General features: G+C 43.5%; 2 protein-coding genes across 2 annotated transcripts in view; one reads left to right on the top strand and one right to left on the bottom strand.

The window, feature by feature from the left end:
- Plekha8 (pleckstrin homology domain containing A8) overlaps positions 1–4,057 on the bottom strand; it is a 55,528-nt gene extending 51,471 nt beyond the window's left edge. The window contains exon 1 of the mRNA XM_052173768.1: positions 3,412–4,057. Coding sequence (XP_052029728.1) covers positions 3,412–3,451 — 40 coding nt within the window. The 5' untranslated portion in view covers positions 3,452–4,057. The remainder of the gene's footprint in view (positions 1–3,411) is intronic.
- Positions 4,058–6,066: 2,009 nt separating this feature from the next.
- On the top strand, positions 6,067–23,514 carry Fkbp14 (FKBP prolyl isomerase 14). The gene is made up of 4 exons (XM_052173767.1): positions 6,067–6,427; positions 11,769–11,920; positions 14,530–14,657; positions 21,377–23,514. Exons 1-4 carry the CDS (start codon positions 6,231–6,233, stop codon positions 21,533–21,535), a joined length of 636 nt encoding a protein of 211 aa, XP_052029727.1. The 5' UTR covers positions 6,067–6,230; the 3' UTR covers positions 21,536–23,514.
- Positions 23,515–25,699: the final 2,185 nt, after the last annotated feature.

Genomic DNA, 25,699 nt, shown 5'->3' with positions numbered 1-25,699 from the left:
AAGCTCTTCCACTGACCTATGATTCCAGACCTGTAACTAGAAAACGTATGCTGAAAGAAGAGTAGCTCATTTAAATCACACACACACACAGAAATGCTGAAAGAAGAGTAGCTCATTTAAATCACACACACACACACACACACACACACACACACACACACACACAACCACTCCACTTACACAGGTCCCGATAAAGGTTACCAAACACCCTGACATTTTTGGGAACTTGGCTCTAGTCAGATGGCTCACACAAGCACTCCTGTGTCACTAATTCTTCCACACTGCCTCCTACTATTCCACTGCCTTCGCCCACATGACTCAACCTTCTGACTTTGTTTACTAAAGTAAGTTTCCCCACAACCCAGGCTAACTTCCTGGGTCTCCAAGCTCACTACATGCATTTGGAACATGCTTTTAACTACTTATCCAGTCTTTCTTACTGGCTAGACCATAGGCACAAGTGGGCAGGAGAGCTGTCTGCCTATTCAACATTATGCCCTGTTCCTAGCATAGTGCCTATGAACAAGCAGTTGGCAAATTAAAATATCATCATAGTTTGCAGGTCGTAAGAGCATGTGCCCAGCAACACTAGGCCTTGGTTGTACCACAAAAGATAGTACCACAAGAGATAAATTAATACATTCTCCACAGAATGAAAGGGTGAATGGATATACTAAAGCTTTCTGCTCAAATTTGACACCACATTTTTATTCACTTGTTTGTGACAGGGTCTTACTATGTAGTTCTAGCTGTCCTAGAACTCATTAAGGAGACTGGACTTGGCTTCAGAACTCTAAGATTCACCTGCTTCTGTCTCCTGAGTGCTGAGATTAAAGGTGTGCAACACCATGCTGTGTGCAAGACACCTAGAATTTCTTATTAAGCTTTTTATAAGCATAAATATACAAGCTACATAAAAGTAATAGGTTATGAGCTCTTTTTTGGAAAAATTCAGAAGGAAAGAAATTCTGGAAAGGGATATGTATTCTATGGTAACTGCGTAAATTATAAGCAAAAACAAAGTTTTTAAAATAAGCTTCATACACCACACATTTGAGTCATACAACACAGGGTAATCGAACTGGTACTCGGGGGCTAGAGAGATGATGGCTAGAGGTTAGGAGCACTGGCTGCTCTTCCAGAGGTTCTGAGTTCAATTCCCAGCAACCACATGGTGGCTCATAACCATCTGTAGTGGGATCTGATGCCCTCTTCTGGTGTGTCTAAAGACAACTACAGTGTGTACGCATATGCATAAAATAAATAAATAAATCTTTTAAAAAACAAACAAACAAACAAAAATCTGGTACTCACCTCAACCTACTGGCTAGCTTTCCTATCACTGGAAGTTACTAAGTGCACCAGTAGAGGAAGAAGCAATCACCGGTATCACTCAGCTGTGACTCCTACAAGCTACAATAACTAGCTTGATAATATACCCTCATTGATACAACAGTGGCGTGAGGGAGATATGAACCCCAGCACTGGCTGAGGAACTACTGGCATTTGATAGCTGATGGGAGAGGGAGAGTCAGTTTTCTTTAATTGTGTGATCCTTAGCAGGCTCCACCCTCAGTATCTGAGCAACATTAGCTGGAAGAAATGGAGGAGAAAGAGAAGAGTAAGAGGACTTCCAAGTTAGGTGGGGAATGAGGGTGGAGATGGGAAGAGGGACGAACATGAGCAAAATAAGCTGTGTGACATTCTTAAAGAACTAATAAAATGTTATTTTAAGAGCAAAAGCTCTAGAAGAGAAGAAGTAGTGTTTCCATCTACGCTCCAACAGCTCTTTGTGGGAGGCCAACAAGCAAAGGAGAGCAGAGGGAACGGGGACCCATGTGACCTTCCTAAGCTGGTACCATTCTCCTCCAAAGTAAGGCCATCTCTATGGAAAGGCAATGCACCGTGCCGACCCTCCATTCTAAGCATATCCAAAGAGTAGCCATGGTGTGACAGCCTTTGGCCTTCACTGAACAGCGGCATGCAAGCCAAAGGAAAGCAGCGAAGGCTCCAATGCCCAGAAGCCACTCAACAGTACTATCTGTTCTTACTTGGGGAAGAAAGGGGTAGACTTACCATCAAAACAGATGGCATGGGCACCACAGAGCAAAGCTCCCCAGAGACAGCTAGAAAAACGTTGGTGCAATGAAGGATACAGAAGGTGGTGGGGGGAGCATTTTACTACCAAAACTTTCCATACAGAAAGGGGAGGGAAAGGAAGAAGGAAATCAAGGTGGGGCAGGAGAAGAACGTGTTTTGTGTGTGTAGGGGGCAGGGATCAGAGGATGACAGCAAGAGGTAAAGTTGACTCAAGGGTTTACAACTAAGATACACACCTACCTCTCAAGCATTTAGGACAGCATCAGGAGAATGGCCAAGCCAAGCCTTCTCTTAAAAATATGCTACTCGGCTTCCAGCATTCAAGGAACTGCAGCCCAGCTTTGAGTTTTTCCAATCTAACCTAATCTCTCTGCTGACATCACTGAAGATCCTGGAAGTGAAGGCCAGGTCTTTTTAAGGAAAACCCTTCTTCCCATCATGCCCTCGGGTGGAGAGTAAAGGAAAAAGAAGTAACTGTGCTACCTACTATACTACCTGGAGAGTCCAAGTACATGCTGACAGGTGTATTTCTGCTTGTACTGTGCCCTGACTTCCTCAATGTTACCCCGCCAGCTCTTTATAAGCTATATATATCTGTCCTTACTACAGAACTGCCCCATCAAAAGAAGGGGAAACCGCAACTCTAGTTGGTAAGTTTCTAGTTTCTGCATTGCCACTGACACGTTAAATGTTAACCCATTTTTCCATAATAAAAAGTTTAACTTTAAAACGCACCCAGCGCAGTTCATATAGCACAGGATGTATTAAATGCTGGCTGCTGCAATGAAAATAATGCTCAATGAGAATCATCTTCACAGCTGAAGAATAGTTTTAACTTCTAGATAGTTGGAAAGTGCTTCCGAGAGCTAGTAAGGGGGCAGGGTGCTATTTTAAGTCATCGTGCTGGGCAAGACAAGGACACGGTTGCTAATATCTGCATTCATTTTATGACAGAGTTCTGAAACAAAAGAAATGTTCAGAGAGGAAAAAGCTGATCGCCAGAGTACACTTCAGGGCTTAGGGCTGCGGAGCTAGAGTTCCACTACCTAGGTCTGCAGGGGGATGACCCTGAAGGTGCCCAAGGAGAGTGTCTGCGTGGAGACTCTGGAATCCAGAGGTTGCTGGCACTCGGGTCCCTGCAGCTGGGCTGCGGCCCAAGCGAGGCCGCCCCCCGACCAATTCGCGAGATTGGGGTGGACCCCGCAGCGGACCCGGGCTGCGGGCTTCACCCGGCACCCCACTCTCGGTCGCGGCCGCGAGCCGGCGGAGGGCGCCGCCTGGCGCACCGCCCACACGGAGGCCGGCACTCACCGCTCAGGTAGTTGGTCCACTTGTACAGCACGCCCTCCATGGCGCCCGCGGGCCCCTGACCACCCCGGCCCGCCGCGGGGACGCCGGGCGGGCCTCACATCCTGGGCCCGGGGGCGGGGTCACCGCGACAGCCTGGGAGCAGCAGCTTCGGGTCCGGGGGCTGCGCCTGCGCCTGCGCCTGGCGCGGTCGGTGTGGACGCGGCAGACAGGCCGCCAGAGAGAGGCGAGGGAGGCGCGGCCCCTGAGGCGGCGGTCGCGGGCGCCTTCCTGCGGTCACTGAGCCCACAGCGCCCGCCCCGGCGCGCTCGCGCATGCCCACTGCGCCGCGCGCACGCTCCCAAATCCACGCCGGGGTTTGGCCGCCGCGCGGAGGGGCTAGCAGGCGGGCGGGGCTCGGTGCGCACGGGGGTGGCAGGTCACCCCTGGGTCTAGGCTCCAGGGCTCCCGCTTTTCATTTCAAGCTTGTAGGTGGAGAAGGATCCGGGCTGAGTCTCGGAATCCTCGGATGAGGCTAATCTGTAGTGGGTTTCCGGATGCACTTCACTGTAAGGCGCTGTTCAAACCGCGGGCCTCTTGACTGGTAGCTTGGTCTTTGGACTGCCAGCATGACTTCACCCGGGGTTCTGTTAAAGATACGATCTCGCCCGGGTTCCAGACCTTTTGGATCAAAAATCGGCACTATCACAAGCTCCTCAAGGGGAATTTCTGTGTACACGAAAGTATATGAAAACGCACTGTTGTCAGGATTTTTATCCAAGAAAAGTGTCGATGACAGGTTAAATGGAAGGTGAATGTGGAGAAGAAGCACAATACAACCCAAATGTTAGTGTTATAGAGATCTGCTCTGAAGGGCTAAAGTGTGGGCATTTTTCCCTTAACGTAAGGTTGACAGGTTTAGTAAATAATATATAAATGGTTATTTCCCTGAACTGCACACCTTGTATAATGCCATGTTTTTGTTGTTGTTTTGTTTGTGTTTGTTGTTGTTTTCATCTAGAGTTTCTCTTTTGGTGATTTCTAGTTTCTTCTCAGTTTGCTACAATAGACTACATCTGAAATTAGGGCAGCCATTTAGAACTAGGAACTTTAAGCTGTATAATTGTTAAACACAAATGCCATTTCTTTCTCTCTCTCTCTCTCTCTCTCTCTCACACACACACACACACACACACTCTTTTTAAAGGAAGACGTCCTTAGCCATTATTTAGTGGCCACCAAGGTCACATAAGTGATGAATTATTAGCAGTTATTCATTGACAGCGATGTTTGTAGAATGAAATCAAGTCAAGTTTTAAGGTGTAACACAAATTTTTTTCGACCAGGCGAACTTAAGCAGGACACTAACTCCTAGCCTAATTAAAACCAAACAAAACTTCTGTCCAGGCTACATTTATTTTGCAACAAGACACAAGCTAGAGTAATTTGGAACGAGGAGATTTGAACCCTAAGATTTACCTGTAGGCAAGTCTCTAGTGCATTTTCTTAACTACTGGTTGTTGTGATCATAAAAAGAGAAAGAGGTGTGAGAATACGTTCTACTGTGGTTGGGGGCAGGGGGTGCCTCAGTGAGCCCATGCGGATGCATCCCTTCCCCCTGAGGGACCAGACACACAATGGTATAGCATAGAATAGAGTTTATTCAGGGCATGGGGAAGGGAGTTAAGGGGGTAGAAGAGGCAGACAAAGGCAGAGAGAGGGAGAGAGTAGAGAAGCAGAGGCTGGCCATGACCACGTGGGGGGAGGGGAGGAGGAGAGAGAAGAGCCCAGGAGGGCAAGAGAAACTGAGAGAAAAAGAGTTGCAAGAGAGAGGAGGGACCCTTTTATAATAGGCCAGGCCTACCTGGCTGTTGTCAGGTGACTGTGGGGCGGAGCTTAGACAGAATCCTAATAATGATTGATGGGGAAGGGTCCAGCCCACTGAGAGTGGTACCATCCACGGGCAGGTGATAGGTGCTATGAAAAAGCAGGTGGAGCAAGCCAGCAAGCAGCATTCCTCTACGGCGCCTCTATCTACATCAGTTTTTGCTTCCTGATTGTTGCTTTGAGTTCCTGCCCTGACTTCCCTGGATAATGGACTATGATAGAGAAGTGTAATAGGTAAAAAATCCTTTCCTCCCCAAGCTATTGGTCATGATGTTTTAACCCAAGAATGGAAACCCTAAAACACGTTCTAAATGGGGAGAAAATAACCACGTTAAGTTGGTGAGGATCTTGTACCAGAATGTGTTTTATGAACCTTAAAGCATCCGATTAGGTCCTTAGAGTTTATGTTCTAAATTAGTAACCGTAGTTTTGAGCCTTTGTGGCATCTTGGAGAAGGGTGCTTCCCAGTGTCTGGTCTTTCCAAAACCAGTGTCACCTGGCCCCAGACTCCACAGCTGGAGTACTTCACAGAAACAAGCCCCCCACCCCACCCCAGCCACCCAGGATTTAGCTGCATCCAGCTGCCTTCCAGAAATGGGAGAATTTCCTTACCTGCGGGCTCTAGGACTGTTACCCGAGCTCCGGGCTCAATAGCAAACCGAACAACCACATTTTTTGCAGCACCATTGGCTGGGAGGCGTCTGAGTGACAGTACCTCCAGCCAGTGGAAGGACGCCCTTTCCTAGCAGCCGCCTATCAGAGCCAATCATGTTGGGATGGGGCTTTAACTCTTTAATGTGCGTGCTGACTGTGTGAAAGTTGGTAGTACAAGTGCCACGTCTTGCTGGGAGTGAGTCTGTTGGGGGAGTCCTGAACTTGCTTGGCCTAAGCTGTCGTCCGCCTTTGGCATATTTTTAACTCTATGAAATCCGGGGCCTTTCTTCTGCTTTGGTAACATGAGGGATTTCTTGTGGAACGCGATCTTGACGCTGTGGGTCACGGTTCTGAGTGGAGCTCTGATTCCTGAACCAGAAGTGAAAATCGAGGTTCTCCAGAAGCCATTCATCTGCCATCGCAAGACCAAAGGAGGAGATCTGATGTTGGTTCACTACGAAGGCTATTTAGAAAAGGACGGCACCCTGTTTCATTCCACGTAAGTAATTACGCCTTGCAGGCAGAGTGGTAAAGGACCCACCCACTCACCCAGCCCTCCTACGGGGAAGCTAACAGTTCCTTTAGCGCTACAAACTCACACTCACTCACACACACACACACACACACACACACACACACACACAAAACTGAAATACCTGTTTCCCTTTGGAGAAAGAAAATTGTCCAAAGCCAGTTCTATAGGCCAAGGGCTTGAAAGGACTTCCTGGAAACCTGTAGTTTTGACAAATTAATTTCCCTATCATTTTATGCTATATAAAATTATATCTAGAGTATTTGAGGTTTTACAGAAATACTTAGGTTATAATTAAGCAGTAAGTAGAAAAGGCTTAACAGGATTTTCTGTCTTAAATTCCATTCGGTAGGTAAAATATCTGATTCCCCTTTTAATTGCCCATAAAAGACATTAAAATGTGTCATTTTCCTTCCAGAGCAAAATGTACAATCATCTATTTGCCTGCTTCTAAAAGACATTGTTTCAAGCGATCTGTTAACTTTCTGGCAGGTGGCATTTTTGGTGAAGGCGCAGGATAACAGAAAGTCATTCCTTCTAGAAAGTTTTATCCATGGTGAAGGTGTGGTTATAGAAGTGAAGTGTAGAAGGACTTCTGGGTGCCTACACTAGCATTTCTTTTCTATAAACAAAGAGATTGGGCAAGTAATGTTAACAAGGGTAAGGGTTTCCATTCGGAAAGTATTTAACCAGCACTTCCTTAGGTTCGTTCATAAAGTTCACATTCTAGTCATCTGCATCCATTCATTCATTCAGCCTGTGAAGCCACACCCCGGCCTGGAGATGCAAAGGTTACTAACAACAAGTTCTGGTCCTCCTACCGCTCGCTCACGGTGTGTGTGTGCAGAGAGGAGGATCACAGGAAAGGGCTCAGTTTATGGAGAGCACAGAATGTCCAGGGTGCTGGGGAAATGTGGCAGCCTGTGCTGATCAGAGAGGATAAAAAAAGGAGTTCCTAACAAGACAGCCTTGAAAGTCACGAGTGGAAAGTATCAAGGCTGAACAGGAGGGGGAAAAGATTTTGTGGATGCAGGAATGACATGAGCTAAGTCTGAAGCTTCAGCTCAATTTAGATCCTTCGGTTTGTTTTGTTTTAATGAACTGCTGTGAGACATGGTCTCTGTGAAGCTTACAGGGAGTGAATGACAGTCCTCGAACACTGTTTGCTCTGGTGAAAGGTTTCAAAACAGTTTGTCAGAGCTTTGTCCTCCTCTGTGCACAGTAGATAGTAACCAATGCTGTGACATTGCACTTCAGAAGCTCAGTTACATTCTTGCTTCCGTCTGATCTCTTTCATATCTAGCCTAAGTGCTTTTCCATCTAAGGGCCAAAAACCTGTGCAGACATTTTGTAGCAGTTTATTGCTTATGTTGTGGTACTTGGTGAAGGGACTGTTGCATGCAGCCTTCATGTAAACTCTTAGGCACCACTAATGGGATATAATGACAATGAAGAGATTTCATTAAAAAGGTCTGCAAAGTGTTTTGTATTGCCAGAGTCATCATCTGAGTGATAACTAGTTTAGCCGTAAGAAGAAACTCCGCCAAATATAGTTAGTGGGAATGATTGCTGCTTCTCTGCTCTTTTTGCCTCCTATGAGGGCCCGTGCAGTAAAAGAAGGAGTGCATGCCTTTAATCCCAGCACTTGGGAGGCAGAGGCAGGCAGATCCTGGAGTTTGAGGCCACCCTGGTCTATAAAGTTCTAGGACAGCTAGGACTACACAGAGAAAACCTGTCTCAAAAAACAAAACAAAAATACCATTTACCCAGATTTTATTAGCCATATTACTCATAAACTTAGGCCAAGGATGATTTATTCAACCTAAGTGAAATAGGGCACTGTCCTTATTGAAAGGAATTAACTACCTAGGAGACTATTCTCATCTCTCTGCATGCCTGCACATCAGACCATTCCTTTCCTCTCCAGAACTTGAGGAGCTACATCCCAGGATTTTCTTTTTCTTTTTTCTTTTCCTTTCTTTTCTTTTCTTTTCCTTTCTTTTCTTTTCTTTTCTTTTCTTTCTTTCTTTCTTTCTTTTTTTTTTTTTTTTGGTTTTTTGGTTTTTTTGGTTTTTTTGTTTTTTTGGAGACAGGGTTTCTCTGTATTGCCCTGGCTGTTCTGGAACTCACTCTGTAGACCAGGCTGGCCTCAAACTCAGAAATCTGCCTGCCTCTGCCTCCCAGAGTGCTGGGGTTACAGGCATGCGCCACCCACCTGCTGGCTTTTTTTTTTTTTTTTTTTTTTTTTTTTTAGGATTTTCTGAGTAGACCTATAGTCAATCTTTGGAGAGGGTCTGAACATAAGCTGAGATTTAGAATGAAAATGGCCTTTTTCATGCACCAGAACTGTCTTAGTCAGGGTTTCTATTCCTGCACAAACATCATGACCAAGAAGCAAGTTGGGGGGGGGGGGAGGAAAGGGTTTATTGAGCTTACACTTCCACGTTGCAGTTCATCACTAAAGGAAGTCAGGACTGGAACTCAAGCAGGTCAGGAAGCAGGAGCTGATGCAGAGGCCATGGAGGGATGTTTCTTACTGGCTTGCTTCCCCTGGCTTGCTCAGCTTGCTCTCTTATAGAACCCAAGAGCACCAGCCCAAAGGTAGTACCACCCACAAGGGGCCCTCCCCACCTGATCATTAATTGAGAAAATGCCCCACAACTGGATCTCATGGAGGCACCTCCCCAACTGAAACTCCTTTCTCTGTGATAACTCCAGCCTGTGTCAAGTTGACACACGAAACTAACCAGTACAATTGACCCCTTGTCAACTTGATACACAAACACATCACTATTAAGCCTCAATCCTTATTTTCTTATTCATTCCCAAGATCTAAATTACTTTAAAAGTCCCACAGTCTTTACATATTAAAAGTTCAATCACCTTAAAATGTCCAATATCTTTAAAATTCAAAGTCTTTTAAAAATTCAAAGTCTCTAATTGTGGGCTCCACTAAAATACTTTCTTCCTTCAAGAGGGAAACATATCAGGACACAGTCACAACCAAAAGCAAATCTCAAAATCCAAAGGTTCAATGTCTGGGATCTAACTCACAATCTTCCGGGCTCCTCCAAGGGTGTGGGTCACTTCTCCAGCTCTGCCCTTTGTAGCACACAGCTTGTCTTCTAGGCTCCAACTGCCTGTACTCCACTACTGCTGCTGTTCTTGGTGGTCATCGTATGGTACTGGCATCTCCAAAAACACTGTTGACTTCTACTGTAATTAGGCTTCACCAATAGCCTCTCATAGGCTCTCTTCATGGTGACAAGCCTCTGCTCCTATGCATGACCCATTCAAGTCCTGGGGCTTGCACCTTCACCAATGGCCTTCCGTGGCCTCTCACTGTGCCAAGAGCCTCAGCTGCTCTTCATGACCCCTTCATGCCTTCAAAACCAATACCATCTGGGTGACTCTTACACAGTACCAAGTCTAGCCACAGCACAAAATACAACTGTGGCTATCTCTGGAACACACTCTCTGTGCTCTCAGAAAACACTTCCAAGAAGATTTCATCTCAGTGATGCTGGTCTCTTCTTAATCACCACTAATTTCTAGCTCTAGCTAACCAGCATCAATAGTCCCAGTAACACAAAGGTTTGCTTTAGTGGTTCTGGTATCTTGCTACTTACAGCTGATTCTTCAGCCCCAGCTAACCAAAACCACAGAATCTTCACAATCAAAACATGGCCACTGTAAGAGTCTTTAATCTTCCCTCTGAAATTTCACAAGCCAGGACTCCATCTTCTGCACTGTTCATAACATTGTCTTTCAAGCTCCTACAGAACTTTCCACAGCTTTTCTAGCTCAAAGTTCCAAAGTCCTTCCACAATCCTCCCCCAAACATGGTCAGGTTGTCACAGGAAAACCCCACTCCTGGTACCAATTTGTCTTAGTCAGGGTTTCTATTCCTGCACAAACATCATGACCAAGAAGCAAGTTGGGGAGGAAAGGGTTTATTGAGCTTACACTTCTACGTTGCAGTTCATCACTAAAGGAAGTCAGGACTAGAACTCAAGCAGGTCAGGAAGCAGGAGCTGATGCAGAGGCCATGGAGGGATGTTTCTTACTGGCTTGCTTCCCCTGGCTTGCTCAGCTTGCTCTCTTATAGAACCCAAGAGCACCAGCCCAAAGGTAGTACCACACACAAGGGGCCCTCCACACCTGATCACTAATTAAAAAAATGCCCCACAACTTGATCTCATGGAAGCACCTCCCCAACTGAAACTCCTTTCTCTGTGATAACTCCAGCCTGTGTCAAGTTGACACACGAAACTAACCAGTACAAGAACCATCAATAAACTGTACATCAAAAGGCTTGTAGACAGGGAATGAGATACCCTTGTCTCTAAGTCTGGATAAAAATGGACCTTTAGGTGTTTAGCAATACTTCTAGCTTTTTATCTTCCTCTCAAACTCAAGACATTTCCTAAGTTTTTCCTTTGTGTGTTGCCTTCCTGGGAAGATAAGACTTTGTCATTAATAACCTGATTTTAGGGGTTAGGTATATCTAAAGTCAAATACTAGTACATTTAACATCATTTTCTCTGTACAAGGGATAATACTGGAATAGTTACACCCCCACCCCCCACCGCCCCCCCAACCACCCCCCGTCTGCAGGTTCTATGTCTCTTGGTTCAAATCAACTATAGATCCAGAATATTTGAAGAAATATATATAGTTATTAAACACGTGGAGACTTTGTATTGTCATTACCCAATGCAACAACTATTCACATAGCATTTACATTATACTCTGTGCAATCTAAAGATGGTTTAATGTATACAGTAGGTTATATGCAACTACTGTGGATTTGAGCTCCTTGTGGGTTCAGGGACTGAGGGACGGAGGACCAAATCCTGGAAACAATTTTCCAAGAATACCTATTAACAGTAAGATTGTTATTAGAGTTAGAGACAAATTTATGATAATACTTACTTTAAAGTACATGTTCAAATTAACTTTTTTGTTTGTTTGTTTGTTTTACTATTTTCTCTGCCCTTCTTGAGCTAGCTCAATTTATGAGTTTTGCAGCAAGAAAAGTGGTCAGGAAATTGAATCTCTATGAAGAAGACTTGGGTGTGTGTGTTTCTAATCCAAGAATTGCTGTTTTCTTTAATTTCTAAGATCTTAAGCCTAACCACTGATGGGTAGAAACACATGAAAACAGCAAGGATCTTTGTGTTTAAGTCACTTAAAAAAATCTCTAGGGTATAGAGAGCTTACCTAGCATGCACAGGGCTCTGGCTTCAATTCCTAGTGGTTAAAGAAAATGAGCTTTTAAAATTCTGCTGTGTTTTCTTTCTGGCAGTCACAAACACAACAATGGTCAGCCCGTCTGGTTCACCCTGGGCATGTTGGAGGTTCTCAAAGGCTGGGACCAAGGCTTGACTGGAATGTGTGTGGGAGAGAAGCGAAAGCTCATCATTCCTCCTGCCCTGGGCTATGGCAAAGAAGGAAAAGGTAAAACTGAGCCACCCTCCCTGCTGTGCAGCTCCCAGTGTTTCCTCCCTCCCAAGAGGAAACCTGCCAACTCGATTTAACAAGTGTTGTGATGGGCCGAACATTTGAAATAGGTTGATCGGATGTAGTTTGATAGATGACTGTATCTAGTTACAGACAGGAGGTCTTCCACACTGTAGCTCTCACTGTGAGAGTTGCATTCTTGCATTTAAACTTATTTGTAAAGTTTTCAGTTGCTTAATTTAATTTATTTATTTTTGGTTTTTTCAAAACAGAGTTTCTCTGTGTAGCCCTGGCTGTCCTGGAATTTGGTCTCTAAACCAGGCTGGCTTTCTAACTCAGAGATGTGCCTGCCTCTAACTTTATGAGTGTTGAGATTAAAAGGTGTCTGGCACCACTGCCTACCTCAATTGTTTAATTTAAAATAGTGTATTGACTTGAATTAAAAATAATTGTCTCCGTAGTATAAGCAGTTGGGCTGGTCCACACAGCTTTTGTGCCAATTTTTTCCAAGGCACTGACAATTGGTATTTTGGCTGAATTCATGCAGTGCTCCAAGGGCTGTTGGGAGATGCTTATCAGCTGGCCACAGAGGTAGTTTCTTCACTAAAGTCTGATCTGGGCCAGTTGCCAGATCTGAAGAGCGAGGATTGTGAACCAGGATGTCTACCACTGTGTTATTATTGACCAATTGGAACCAACTTGAGTGTGTTATAGTCAGGGTTAGCCAAATAAGACGTTGCTCATTTATTAAAAGTGCCATTTGCAAAAAATATATATATATATATATATATATATATATATATATATATGAAATGTGTGTGATGTAAAAGTAGGAAATAGATTTTCTGTCTGTCTAGCTTTCCCCACAGGAAGTATATGTACATAGAAAGTAGATCACAATGAATAAAATATTCATAGTGTACTGTGATTCTCAGAGTTACACTCATTTTTGAGTCTATCTTACAAATTCCCTATGAAGAAAATGTGGTACTGTTATAGTGAAGAAAAGACCTGTAAGAAGCCACTGGAAGCAGATAGAGAACGACTCTGATGCTGTGTAATTAGACCTTGTGGCATTCTTCAGCCAAGCATAGCCAAAGGATGGATGGAGATTCCTTCCCTGTTTCCTAGGGAGGTTAAATGCTGTCTGTGCATATATGATGTACTCTGAAGCAGGACTGGCTATGCCATGTTCCCCTGGCATGGCTATTAAACACATTCAGTTCTAACTATATTATTTACAAAAGAAAACAGAGCGTCCTAGGAGAGCTAATCTTTCTCTTCCCCGTGTCTCTGTTCTTTTACTCTTACTCTGTGTATGTAACCATAGCAGTAGTTGACATATTTAATTTCGCTTTGCTTCGCAGCATGCAGAGATATAAGTCTGAGTTGTTTCCTTTGGTGTCATGAAACTAATTCTTCTATATATTTACCACTAATTTTGTAGTATTTTAGTGCATGCTTGCATGTCTCCTTGGAAAGACAACAGCTTTCCCACCGGTGGGTCTAGTGCATGTCCCCTTCCTGTCTCCATCGGCAACGGTAAGCTTTGGCTCACACCGTGAGTGTTTCTCTCTTAGAAACTGACTACCCTTTCATAGAACTTTGAGGAAATGGGGCACAGTGAAAGACTAATTGTCTAATGACCATATCCTGACCTCTGGACCCTGACCTTTATATTAAATAGAGAAAGCAAGTTTGAACAAGAAAAAAAAAAGCCTAAAATTCCAGGAAAGGTTTGTTTCTTTGACTCTTAGTTAAGCTTTTTTGTTTGTATCCACAGATTTTAACAAGTTTTTTTTTTTAACTTTTAAAGATGTGTTAGTTTCCTTTTAGAAGTTGATTTAGGTTTCCCTTTTCTGATTAAATGTATCAACAAACAAATAAATGCATAAAGTCCTATGTCAGGAGGTACCCTAAGTTGTTGAAAAATTTGAATTTTCCTTTATTATTTTTAAAACCATAAAAATATCAAGCACTATTTATCGAGAACAACCCCGAGGGTTTTATTTTCTCTGTGGATTTCCCCCTTTGTCCTCTCCATGGATGCCTAAGGTAGAAATTGTCAATCATTTTACAGGTAAGGAACGGAAGCCTAGAAGAGGCAGATGTGAATTTCTGTTGTATTCCATGCTCACAGAGCTCCCACTGTTAAATACTGCCCCCCAGTGGTAGACACCGTAGTGCCAACCCTGTGTACTTAAAGGTCTAGACTTTCTGGTCTAAATTAACAAATCTCTTATGATGTAATTCAGTCTGAATTACTCAAGCCTTTTAGAAGTCATTCTTGATGTGTAACATGAAGGGTCTTAATTATATTTGAAAATTAGCATCAAGGCTTTTATCATATACACCTGTACGTGTGTTTTATTGCCACCCAAACACCGTGCTTTTCTTCTGCCTGTTTGGGCTGGTTATTCCTCCTTCTGTTCTCCTTTTCTTTCCTGGGTAAAGTGCGATTATAGTAATAAGTGACTTCTACTATCTGTGACGATTGTGGAGCACCTCTTTATTGAATGGAGTTAAAATGTCTGCTACCATAATTGATTTTGTTATGAATACTTTTAGATCTTCTAAATAAAATTCTCCCCACCTCCTCCTATCAGGTAAGATCCCCCCAGAGAGCACACTGATATTCAACATTGACCTCCTGGAAATTCGAAATGGCCCAAGGTCCCAGGAGTCATTTCAAGAAATGGATCTCAATGACGACTGGAAACTCTCTAAGCAAGAGGTGACTCTGCCTGCCGCCCCTCCATTGCTTTTCTTCTACTTTTATTTTAAGCTCTCATTTTCTAGAAATACCTTAGCTTCTGGGAGAAGAAAAATAAGTTTTCTTCAAAGAAGTGACAGTGAGTATGTCATCCAGACCTAGGGCAGGCTTAGAAGTCGTGGCCAACATAAATCCAACCCATGGTCTTTAGTGGGGTTTTACTTTTTTTTCTTTTTCTTCGAGACTGATTTGTATTAACTCCAGTATGGGCTCTTCTTTATACCTGATTGTGTCATTTTATTTCCAAATACACACACTGTATAGACAATCTTATTCCCTCATTGAATTTTCTGGAGTTTTTTGTTGTCTTTTATGAACCTATTCCAGTGAGGAAGGAAAAAGTTAAATGGGATTTATAGCAATATATTTATCTGGGTAGGCTGTAACTATTTCCTTTTTTATTTCTTATTTAAAATTATTTATTTATTTAGATTTCAAATTTTGTCCCCCTTCCTGGTCTCCCCTCTACAAACCTCACCCCATCTCCCATCCCCTTTGCCCCTAAGAGAGTGCCCTTCCCCCCTCTAGCATCCCCCTTCTCTGGGCCATCAAGTCTCCACAAGGTTTTTTTTTTTTTTTTTTTTTTTTTTAAGAGAGAGAAAGAACATGAAATTGGATGGATGGAGGGAATCTGGGAGAGTTGCAGATTTGGAAAGAATATGATAAAATATACTATACAAAGTTCTCAAAGAATAAGTAAGAAGGGCATTTTATTCTTATTTAGGTAAACTATTATTTACAGCTTTTCCCAAAGTGCTTTGAAAATCGCCCCCTTTTTTTGGTAGGAAATCACTACCTAAGGGAGAATGTGTTGGCCAAGAGGCTTGCCCAGTCTCCTGCCGCTTCCACTCTCTCCCAGGCTTACTGTTGACTGTGTCTCATCCTCAGCCGGGGATCTTGGAAAGCTTTTTTTCCCCCACGACATTATGACTGCATGAGAAACGCGCTGGTCCTGACAAGTTTCTCATGTGGATGGTTTCCGCTCAAGATGGCCGACTGGCTGTTGACCGGCTTCAGGGTACTCTCCAACAGGCAGTTTTTGCCTGACCAAGCTTGTTGAAGTTATTTTCTGTGGGAGGGGATTTCTGGATTTTACACAGGGAAATTTTTTCCTCCACGACCTGATGGCCTAGCATTTGGGGTGGGAGGAAGAGGAAGATTTCTCCGCATCTCAAGCTTTCCTGCTGTCACTGGCTATTGTGGAGAGAGTGTAGAGGCAGACACAGGCCCATGGTTCTTACCTGAGGCCCCAGGCCAGCGGGATGCTCGGGGTTTTAATGTCTTGGTGAGCTTCACCTCAGAGCCAGGAACTGATGTTGCCTCAGAGTTACTGGGGACCAAGGGATCTTGACAGACCCTGGTGGGTTTGTTTCTTTGTGGTTTTGTTTTGGTGCATGTTGCTTTGTTTGAGACAGGGTCTCCCTGTGACATCTGGGTATGTCTTGACTTTGTGAATCTCCTGCCTCAGCTTCCTAAGTGCTGGGATTTAGAGTCCTGGTCACTGGGTTTCATACACTGTGATGTTAACAGATAAAAGGTAATTTTCTCTTACTAAAAAAAAAAATACATATATGACATTCTCATGACTTAAATCAACTGATTTAAATGAATATATACAAAGAGGTCTTGGACTGGGCGTGGAACTCAGTGGCCAAGCATTTCCTTAGTTTGTGCCAGGCTCTGAGATCAATCCTCAGCACGTCATAAAAGAGAAGTGTTTACTGTCATAAAAGAGAAGTGTTTACTGTGCCCATATCCTCTCTGCCCTTCACTGGATCCCTCCACCTCATTTATTACTTTCTAATGTATTTTTCCAGTGTTTACGCAAATATATATTCTTACTCAAAAGGTAGGAAAAACATACATACTATTTAGTAGCTTTCATTGTTCATGGAACCTTTCTTGAGACTGTATCTACATTAATCCTTACAATAACGTTGTTTCCTTTTCCTTTCCCTCCCCCGGTCTCCACTCCTTACTTTTGTTCCAACTGCATTATATCACTTTATCCTTAATAAATAGCACATATTGACAGGCCATAGTTTGGGGAGAGAAGCCTGAGATCACTGGTTTAAACTGGCGGGACCGGGACAGGGACAGGGACAGGGTGGCAAAGGATGATACAGTTTGGGTTGCAGTTTCATGGGGAGCTGGAAGCAGCATTTTGGTTATGTGTTTGTATGTATGTGGTGCATGCATGTAAGTGTGCAGTTTGTACACCCGTGAGTGCACACCTGTGAGTGTACGCCTGTGAGTGGACACCCATGAGTGAGAGGCCAGACACTGGACCCGGTGTCTTCCTCTATTGCTGTCTGCCTTATTGCCTTGAGATTGTCACTGAACCATTTTGCTTTGTCTGACTGCTTTAACTTTTGCTCACCCTTTTTCTTCTCAATGCAGCTGGGGTTGCAGGCACATGCACCTTTGGCAATGCTGGGCATCTGAAATTGGGTCCTCATGCTTCCGCAGCAGATGCTCTTAGCCACTGAGCCATCTCCCCACTCCTCAATTATATTTTAAAGACAATAAAAAACTGTAGCATAGGCACGCGCAAGACCCTGCTTTGATTTTTAAATTCACAGGGTCCTGATTAGGCTCTGCTGGTGTGGCCCTGTCACAAGGTACACAGTTCTTTCTACTCATGCACATGGGTTCAAATAAAAAATGGAGACTATAATCTTATTTTAGGAGGAATGTCTGGAGTTCTGACTCTTCAGAGAGAAGACCCGATGAAACCACTGTATCCAAAAGCAGTCATCCCTCAAGCTCACAGCTTTACTGGCTTCCGGCCGCAGCGGGCAGTGTGTGCTGCTGAGCCAAGCTGGCGGAGGAGCAGAGGGAGCTAGGGGACAGTCTGAGCTGGTGTCACTCTGTAGGACACTGCTGATGGTGCTTTATTTGCTTATTTATTTAGTCAGAGAAAGCTATGTTCCTTGGCAGGCACTTTGGAAAAACTTCTGGCTATTTGCAGTGAGTTTTGGAGAAAGGTCTATTGAAAGAAGGCCAGAGATCCTTACAATCTCCCTCAGGAGGATACTGGAAGTTACAAATATTTTTACTACTGTTGGGCAAGTGTGCGGTGAACTTAAGCCCCGGTCGCTATTTGACCTGTTTCAAGGGTTCTACGATAGGTTCAGAAGAGCCTAGATTTGAGGCCCCTGTACACATGTTTTGGGGATCCAAAAATAGAGAGCTGTGGAGTGGTCTCCAATAGATATGCCTTTCAAAATACATTTCTGTATGTCATGTGTCAGCCTGTGAATTCTGCTGGTTAGAATGGATGTATTGTCTTCACTGTGCCAGCTTCTGCAGAGCTACACTATCTCATGATTCCTACAGAGTGTAGCCTTGTACCCTGTAGCTCTGACTTCCTGCATCTGTCCTGTGACAGCAATGGTCTGCTGGGCTTTCTATGGTTAAGCAGATTTTGGAAATTGGAACCAAATGAGCAGTATGAGAATCTGATCAATGAACAAAAACAGGGGAGGAAAGGAAGTAGAGGGGGGAGGGAAGGAGGAGGGCGAAAGGGACTCTGTATTGAACCGCTTAGACAAAAAACACTGGGCAGACTTAGATGGAGCACAAATGTAAGAGAAAACTTGCTTCTGTCAAGCATATTATGATATCTTTTCTTTTTTTTTCCAACCCCCCCAGCCTTTTCTTTACCTAATTTGGTTCTTGCACATAATTGTTTCAAAGCTCTTGGTTATGAAAACTTAAAGCCTTCCTAAAAATGTTTTCTGACATATATGACATGTATATTACATATTATATATAATGTATACATATTTAAACTATTAGCTTTTGATTAGTATTATATGTTTTTTGGTTTTGGTTTTGGTTTTGGTTTTGGTTTTGGTTTGTTGTTTTTTGAGCCAGGGTTTTTCAGTGAAGTCCTGGATGACTCAAGAGATCCTCTCGCTTCTGCTGGTATCAAAGACATGCACTCCCATGCTTGGCAGTAGAGTATTTCCTATTACACATATGCCTCTTAGTTTCAGCAAAGTGAACTGTAAGCCCAGAACCATGTAGCATAATTTGTTTAAATTTCTATGATCATTACATGTCCAAAAAAAATGCGCACACATAAAAAACTAGTCCATAAGAATGTTCCTCTTGGGCTGGAGAGGTGATCCAGTGGTTAAGAGCACTGGCTGCTCTGCTAGGGGACCCAGGTTCAGTTCCAGCACCCACATGGCTCACAACTGTCTGTAACTCAAGTCCTAGCTGATCTGATGCCTGGTGCCTTTTTTTGACCTCTGTGGACACCAGGCATGCATATGGTGCACAGTCAAACATGTAGGCAAGTCCTCATAAAACAACAATAAATCTAAAAAAGACTTTTCCTCTTCTATAAGGTAAACTTTAAAATAATATTTAAAAGATTGAATCTCACAAACTTCTGGAAGATTTTATGATGCTAACAATTCCTTTGAAGTGTATTTTATTCAATAGCTATAATATAATGCTGTGAAAATATTAGCCACGGCTAGCAGATAATGCAATATATATGGCATATCTAAACATTTTAGAAGTTATGTTAATTCTTTTGACACTTTAAAATGCTGCCCAGACATTTTTTTAAATCTTACATTTTAATTTTCAATTAAATCAGAATAACAAACAATTTGAAAGCCATATCGGATAAAACACCAAAATAAAGTTGAAATTTGGTAACGTTTAATGTCTGTTTCCCCTGCTCTGCCCCTCTGTTACTCTTTAGTGCTTGATGAGTGCATTTGCTGAAGGCTCCCTGCAGCAAGCAGGGCTCTCGGGGCTTGTTTGCCAGTGTTGGCTCTCTTGTGACTGTAAGACCGCACACACAGTGCTGTGGCAGTAGGGATGACTGTATTGTGTGCAGTTAATAAAGAAACCATTTCACACTTGAAGAGTGGAGTATAATAAATATAATTTAGAGCCAGAGAATATTGGTGCATAGTCCAGGAATTTAACGCGCTTATATATTGGAGCCTAGGTGGCAGCTGCAGTGAAGTACTTGCCATTCATGAACCGTTACCCAAGTTCCAGGCCCAGAATCCAAGGTGGGAAAAGAGTTGGGTGTGGAAGAGTGTCTGTGTAATTTTAGAGCTGGCAGGTGGAGACAGGCAGTTCCTTGGAGACCGCTAGCCAGTCCAAATGAGACTCACCCAGTTCCAGCTGAGAGACTCTGTCTCAAAAAACAAGACTCTAAGGAATGACAGCTGAAAATCAAAACAACCCTGAGATTTCACCTCACACCAGTCAGAATGGCTAAGGTCAAAAACTCAGGAGACAGCAGGTGCTGGCGAGGATGTGGAGAAAGAGGAACACTCCTCCACTGCTGGTGGGATTGTAAGGTGGTGCAACCACTTTGGAAATCAGTCTGGAGGTTCCTCAGAAAACTGGGCATGGCACTTCCAGAGGACCCTGCTATACCACTCCTGTGCAAATACCCAGAGGATTCCCCAGCATGTAATAAGGACACATGCTCCACTATGTTCATAGCAGCCCTATTTGTAGTAGCCAGAAGCTGGAAAGAACCCAGGTATCCCTCAACGGAGGAATGGATACAGAAAATGTGGTATATATATATACAATGGAGTACTATTCAGCCATTAGAAACAATGAATTCATGAAATTCTTAGACAAATGGATGGAGCTGGAGAACATCATACTAAGTGAGGTAACCCAGTCTCAAAAGATCAATCATGGTATGCACTCACTGATAAGTGGATATTAACCTAGAAACTTGGAATACCCAAGAAATAATCCACATATAAAATGATGTCCAAAAGAACAGAGGAGTGTCCCCTGGTTCTGGAAAGACTCAGTGCAGCAGTATAGGGGAATTCCAGAACAGGGAAGTGGGATGGAGTTGATGGAGGAATAGGGGGAGGGAAGAGGGCTTATGGGACTTGCGGGGAGTGGGGACCCAGAAAAGGGAAAATCATTTGATATGTAAATAAAGAATACATCGAATAAAAAACAGATAAAAAAAAAGAATGACAGCTGAGGTTGGCTCTGGTCTCCATATACACAAGTATGTGCATGCGTGTACAACCCCACATGGACAAACCCTGCACATACTCCTAAGAACACCCATGAATTTAAATGGGCTGTGAACATAGATTCTTAAATTAAATGTTGGCTTCTTAATGTGAAATTATAAGGATAAAAGTGAATCCAGCTGAAAACAAGCAAACGGACTGGGCCGATGGCCTGTGCATCCAGTGCGTGCCATGGAAGCATGAAGACCTGAACTGGGATCCCTAGGTCCATGCAAAGAGTAGAGGTGGCAGTGCATGCCACGCCCAGCACTGGGCGTGGGGGCCGGGGGTAGAGACAGGGAGCTCCCGGGGTCTTACTTGGCCAGCTAGAGTGGTAATCAGGGAGCTATAGGTTCAGAGAGCGATGGCATCTCAAAAACAGGCAAAAAGGCAGGTAATAGATTTTAATAAAAACCTTATATTTGATGCAATGGTTTTGTATATATAATATATACATAAAATATGTATATTATATATAATTTCTAATGCATTATATTAGATGTCCACAACATAGCCATAAAGCAAAAGTTTGTTTTAATTCCTTTAGAAGCTGGTTATGGAGTTATTTTTGTTCTTGCTTTATATTGTGGCACTGATGCATTGTGGGTTGCTAATGAGAGCCAGCTATTATTAATCACGGCGGATATTTTGCAGGTTAAAGTGTATTTACAGAAGGAGTTTGAGAAGCACGGTGCGGTGGTGAACGAAAGCCATCACGATTCTTTGGTGGAAGATATTTTTGATAAAGAAGATGAAGACAAAGATGGATTTATATCCGCCAGAGAATTTACATATGTGCATGACGAATTGTAGGGAAGCGCCTGGCATCTTATGCACGTCCGTTTCCAACGGGAAGGCAGCACCTTTAAGCAAAGCTTTTTTTCTTTGCCCTTCTTGTTTCTAGTTTTATATCATTTTTCTTTTATTTAAAGAACCCCAGAGACTTTGTAAATATCCATGTCTTTCTGGTAAGTTATTGGGCGGTAACAGTTGTGGTCGAGTAGAGGACTTCTGGGCTGTCCCCGTGTTCACACAGAAGCTGGGTTTGCTTGCTTTCTTCTAATCGTAACACATTGCAGCTGGAAACACCACAGCATCCACACAGGGTGTAGTGAGAACCAGTGCCCAGTGCTTCTGCCACCCTCTGTTTTCTCAACATTCTGTTACTGGCATATTCGAAAGCTTTTGTACTAGTTCAAGGCTTGCTATTTTCATGGTATAGTGAAGTTGTTTTTTCTTCCCCTGCTTTTGAGTCCCTGCTTGCGGGGAGGAGGAATATGGCGGACCTTACTCCTTAACAGCTTTGGCCTCACTGTGGAGAGAGACAATGTTGATGAGTGAGGGAGGCAGCAACTCATACATAGGTGTCCAGAGACTTCCTGGTGGCTAATAAACTAGTACAAAATGTCAGACAAATAATGTTTGTTTCCTTTTAATCAGCGCATCAAAATATGGTAGGCATGGCAGAGGGTTGTATTTATAATCAGTGTTTACTTTTGAGGCTACCAGGTTAGCCTTCTGGTTGTTAAACTAATAAAGTTTACAGCTGGTATATTACTTTGCAACAACATTAAATCATGAGAGAATTTAGTATGTCAACGAAACTTTTCCCATTTCTGATTCATCAAAAATAAGGCTAACCAATAACAGCTACTATTAATACTTCCCTGGGTTTAAAAACTGACTTTTATCATTTTATCTCAAATTGGCTCCAAAATGACTCCAAGTAGACATTTTTATCTCCAAAAATGACTACTAATTCTGTTTTTTAAATTGTTTTTAATCAAGTTGACTTTTATCTCAGAACAAACTTCCCGGATCTCCATTTGTTAGGAATAGCACCTAGTAGTTTACAAGTGTGCTCTTGCCCAACTGGTGGTGTCTGACACCTTGGGAGGCTGCTGCTTCTCTAGGTGCTTCTTTATAGATGAGGAGCACTCTTCAGAGATTGGCAGCTGAGCCCAGCCTTGGTGCCTAAGCTGTAAAAGCACCTTTGGTTCCTGAGTTCAGACTTCCACTTCTCTGCTAATGAAGAAGCAGCAACTTTGCTTGTGTCTGTTGGGCCCCATTTCCCTTAGCATCTTCACCTCTGGGAACAGTTCCCACCAGTTGCTGGCTGATCACAGCTCTCCTTGGGATCCAGAAAAGTCTGTGTTTTCTGAGAACAGTCTTGCTTTGAATTGTGTCACCCTCCCAGTAACCAGTGAGAGGGGTTAGGTGTATGTCCTGGTTCACCTGTTCCTATCATTTCCTGATGTTCATAGATATTACATGACAACACTAAGTCTGCAATGGACACTGTCTCACCAAACATGGTAATGGGGAGAATATACTCAAGGGCCTGTTCTTGAAGATGGCAGGAGTAACTGTAAAATGGTTGCCACCACCGGCATTTTTCTGAACCTGGAGAGGTTGTGAGAAGGCCTGAGAATGTCATGGGAGGGCAGTAGGACAGTGGTGTGTCTTGAAGGCTGCCTTGCACCAAGCTGCCACCACCATCTGTGCTGGAGCGACGAAGAAGAAAGGATCTTGATTACTCAATTACGTGGCTTTGTATCAGACCTCAGCTAAACTTTCAAACAGAAGTATGGAAGAAGGGCATACCTGTAGATAATGGTTGTTAAAGCCATCCGCCATTTTGTATAGCAGTGCCTTTGCCCCCTCCCATTAGTGGGAATGGTCAAGCACCAGCTGTGACTTCACATGTACGTAATTTGATCTCTAACTGCTCTCTGTGTCATATTTAAATTTCTATGTCTGTTGTGACACTCTTTTTGAAAATAAAGTTTATTTGGGAAATAATTAGTTTTATGAGAAGATGTTTTGTACATGTACATGTGTGTGGTGTTTGTATACACACACACACACACACACACACACACACATTCACATATGTAGGGGCACAGAGTGTGTGCAGGTACATGTGTCTTCCTGGATTTTCCCACCTGAGACATGGATGCAGGACCTCACTGAACCCGGAGCTCTTCATTTTGCTAGTCAAGTTGCTGCAGAGGTTCCGCATCTGCCTCTCGTGCCATGGGGTTATGTGTAAGCCACTCTGCACAGTGGCTTTTTGTTTTTAATGTGGGTTCTGGGGAGCTGAACTTCAGTCCCCAGATGTTCAAGGCAGGTGCTTTACCCTCACTCTTCCCCTCTACTCTGATTTTATGAAAAGAGAACAATATTAAAGCAGCATTGCATCTCTCTCTCCCTCCCTCCCTCCCTCCCTCCCTCCCTCCCTCCCTCCCTTCCTTCCTCCTCCCCTCCCCTCCCTCCCTCCCTTTTTGTCCCTGCTGAGGATTGGGCCTTCTGTCTGCTAAGCCACTGACCTACACCCCTAGTTCCTCTCCAGTTTTATTCTAGGACTCATGACAGAAGACGGGCAGTCTCTGGAGATGGGTGAAGTGACGTGGTCTGCCTCTGAGCTGCTGCTTTGTGGTGGTTTGTCATGAAAGCTGCTGTTTCCAGTTAGCGTTAAACCGTGAGCATTAAGGGCAGAAGTCAATTGTGGATTTTGCATAGGCCTTGTGGGTGGCAGGCAGGGGAGGGGGTGGTACACTGTTGTTTAGTTTTGCTGCTTTATTGTGTGTATAGCAGGTGGACATGATTTCTGCCTGTCAGGGGAATTAGTGTTATCAAATGCTTTATGTGATTACATGGAGCCCTGGCTTTGCACAAATAACGAGGAACAAAGATTTCTGCTTCAAATGAAGCAATTAGCATTTGGGATTTTGCTTGTGTGAATGAACTGTACTTATTCATGAAGTAAAATTAGAGTTCCACATGGTCCCTCTCTCTACAGAACTACACAGTGTGTGTGTGTGTGTGTGTGTGTGTGTGTGTGTGCATGGGTGAACGGGTGAAGAGTATTTCTTTTTAAAAATTCCAAGGTGAAGAAGTTGATTTGATGACATGTTATCCAGGAAATTTCTTTCATGTTTTATTTTAAAGGAAAATTAGCACTGTCATGACAACTCTGGAAGGACACAACACCGAGGATCTTCTTCAAGCACTTTATTCAGGAGACCTTTACAGTCTTGTAGCTAATGGCCGAAAACTCCGGGGAGAGCTGGGGCGGCCCCTATATACTAACCCCAAACTAATCAATCTTTGCCATGGGTAGTGTGGATAGGTCATTGTTATGCGGAAGGTGCGAAACTCAGCAAGCTACTCCAAATAAGGAGCTATTTTTCTCAGGGAGCGCTTGCCATTGGGAAGGCAGAAGGCAGAAGTCAGCGCCATCTTTAGGCTCCCAACAACATGATGCTAAAAAGTTTAGGACTTGGAGCATTTGGGGTTTGGGCTTTTCAGGTTAGGGATGCTATGCTGGTAAGGAGAACTTAGGAAATATTTTTTAATGTTTCTTTATTTTTATTTTATACATGTAGGTGTTTTGACCCCATGTGTATCTGGGCACCAAAAGTGTGCCTGATGTCCACAGAAGCCAGGAGAAGCCATCAGATCCCTTAGAAATCTAGTTGGAGATATAGACTATTGTGAGCCACAAACCAGGTGGGTGTTGGGAACTATACCTGGGTTCTCTGGAAGAGCAGCCAGTGCTCTTAACCACAGAGTCACCTCCCCAGCCCCTTTACAGCAATGTGTGAAATCTAAAATACTTCAGTTCTAGTTTATTTCAGTCAGGGATACCCAATCTGTGACGTGAAACATACATGGCATTTTATACTAAATATAATCGAAGAGTCTCTTTAGTACATGGTTCCCTCTCTCTAAAAAGTGTCCTTATGGTGCAGTTAAAATTCCCTGTGTTCCTTAGCATCTATCATTCCATTCTTAGTCTATATGTCGGCGTTTGAATCACATGTAAATTATGATAGCAGCAGCTGCTTTCCTTCAGTGACATGACAATGGTGACAAGTCGTCTCTCCCTTGGCCTGAACTGAACTGTAGGGAGTGATCCCTTTTCATTTACTTAAGAGTATTGCTAAAGAAAGGGTAAAAACCACACAGAAGATG

Source organism: Apodemus sylvaticus, chromosome 2 (genome assembly GCF_947179515.1).
Source record: "Apodemus sylvaticus chromosome 2, mApoSyl1.1, whole genome shotgun sequence".
Classification (NCBI taxonomy): Eukaryota; Metazoa; Chordata; class Mammalia; order Rodentia; family Muridae; genus Apodemus; species Apodemus sylvaticus.
This window is presented reverse-complemented; position numbering and strand designations above follow the sequence as displayed.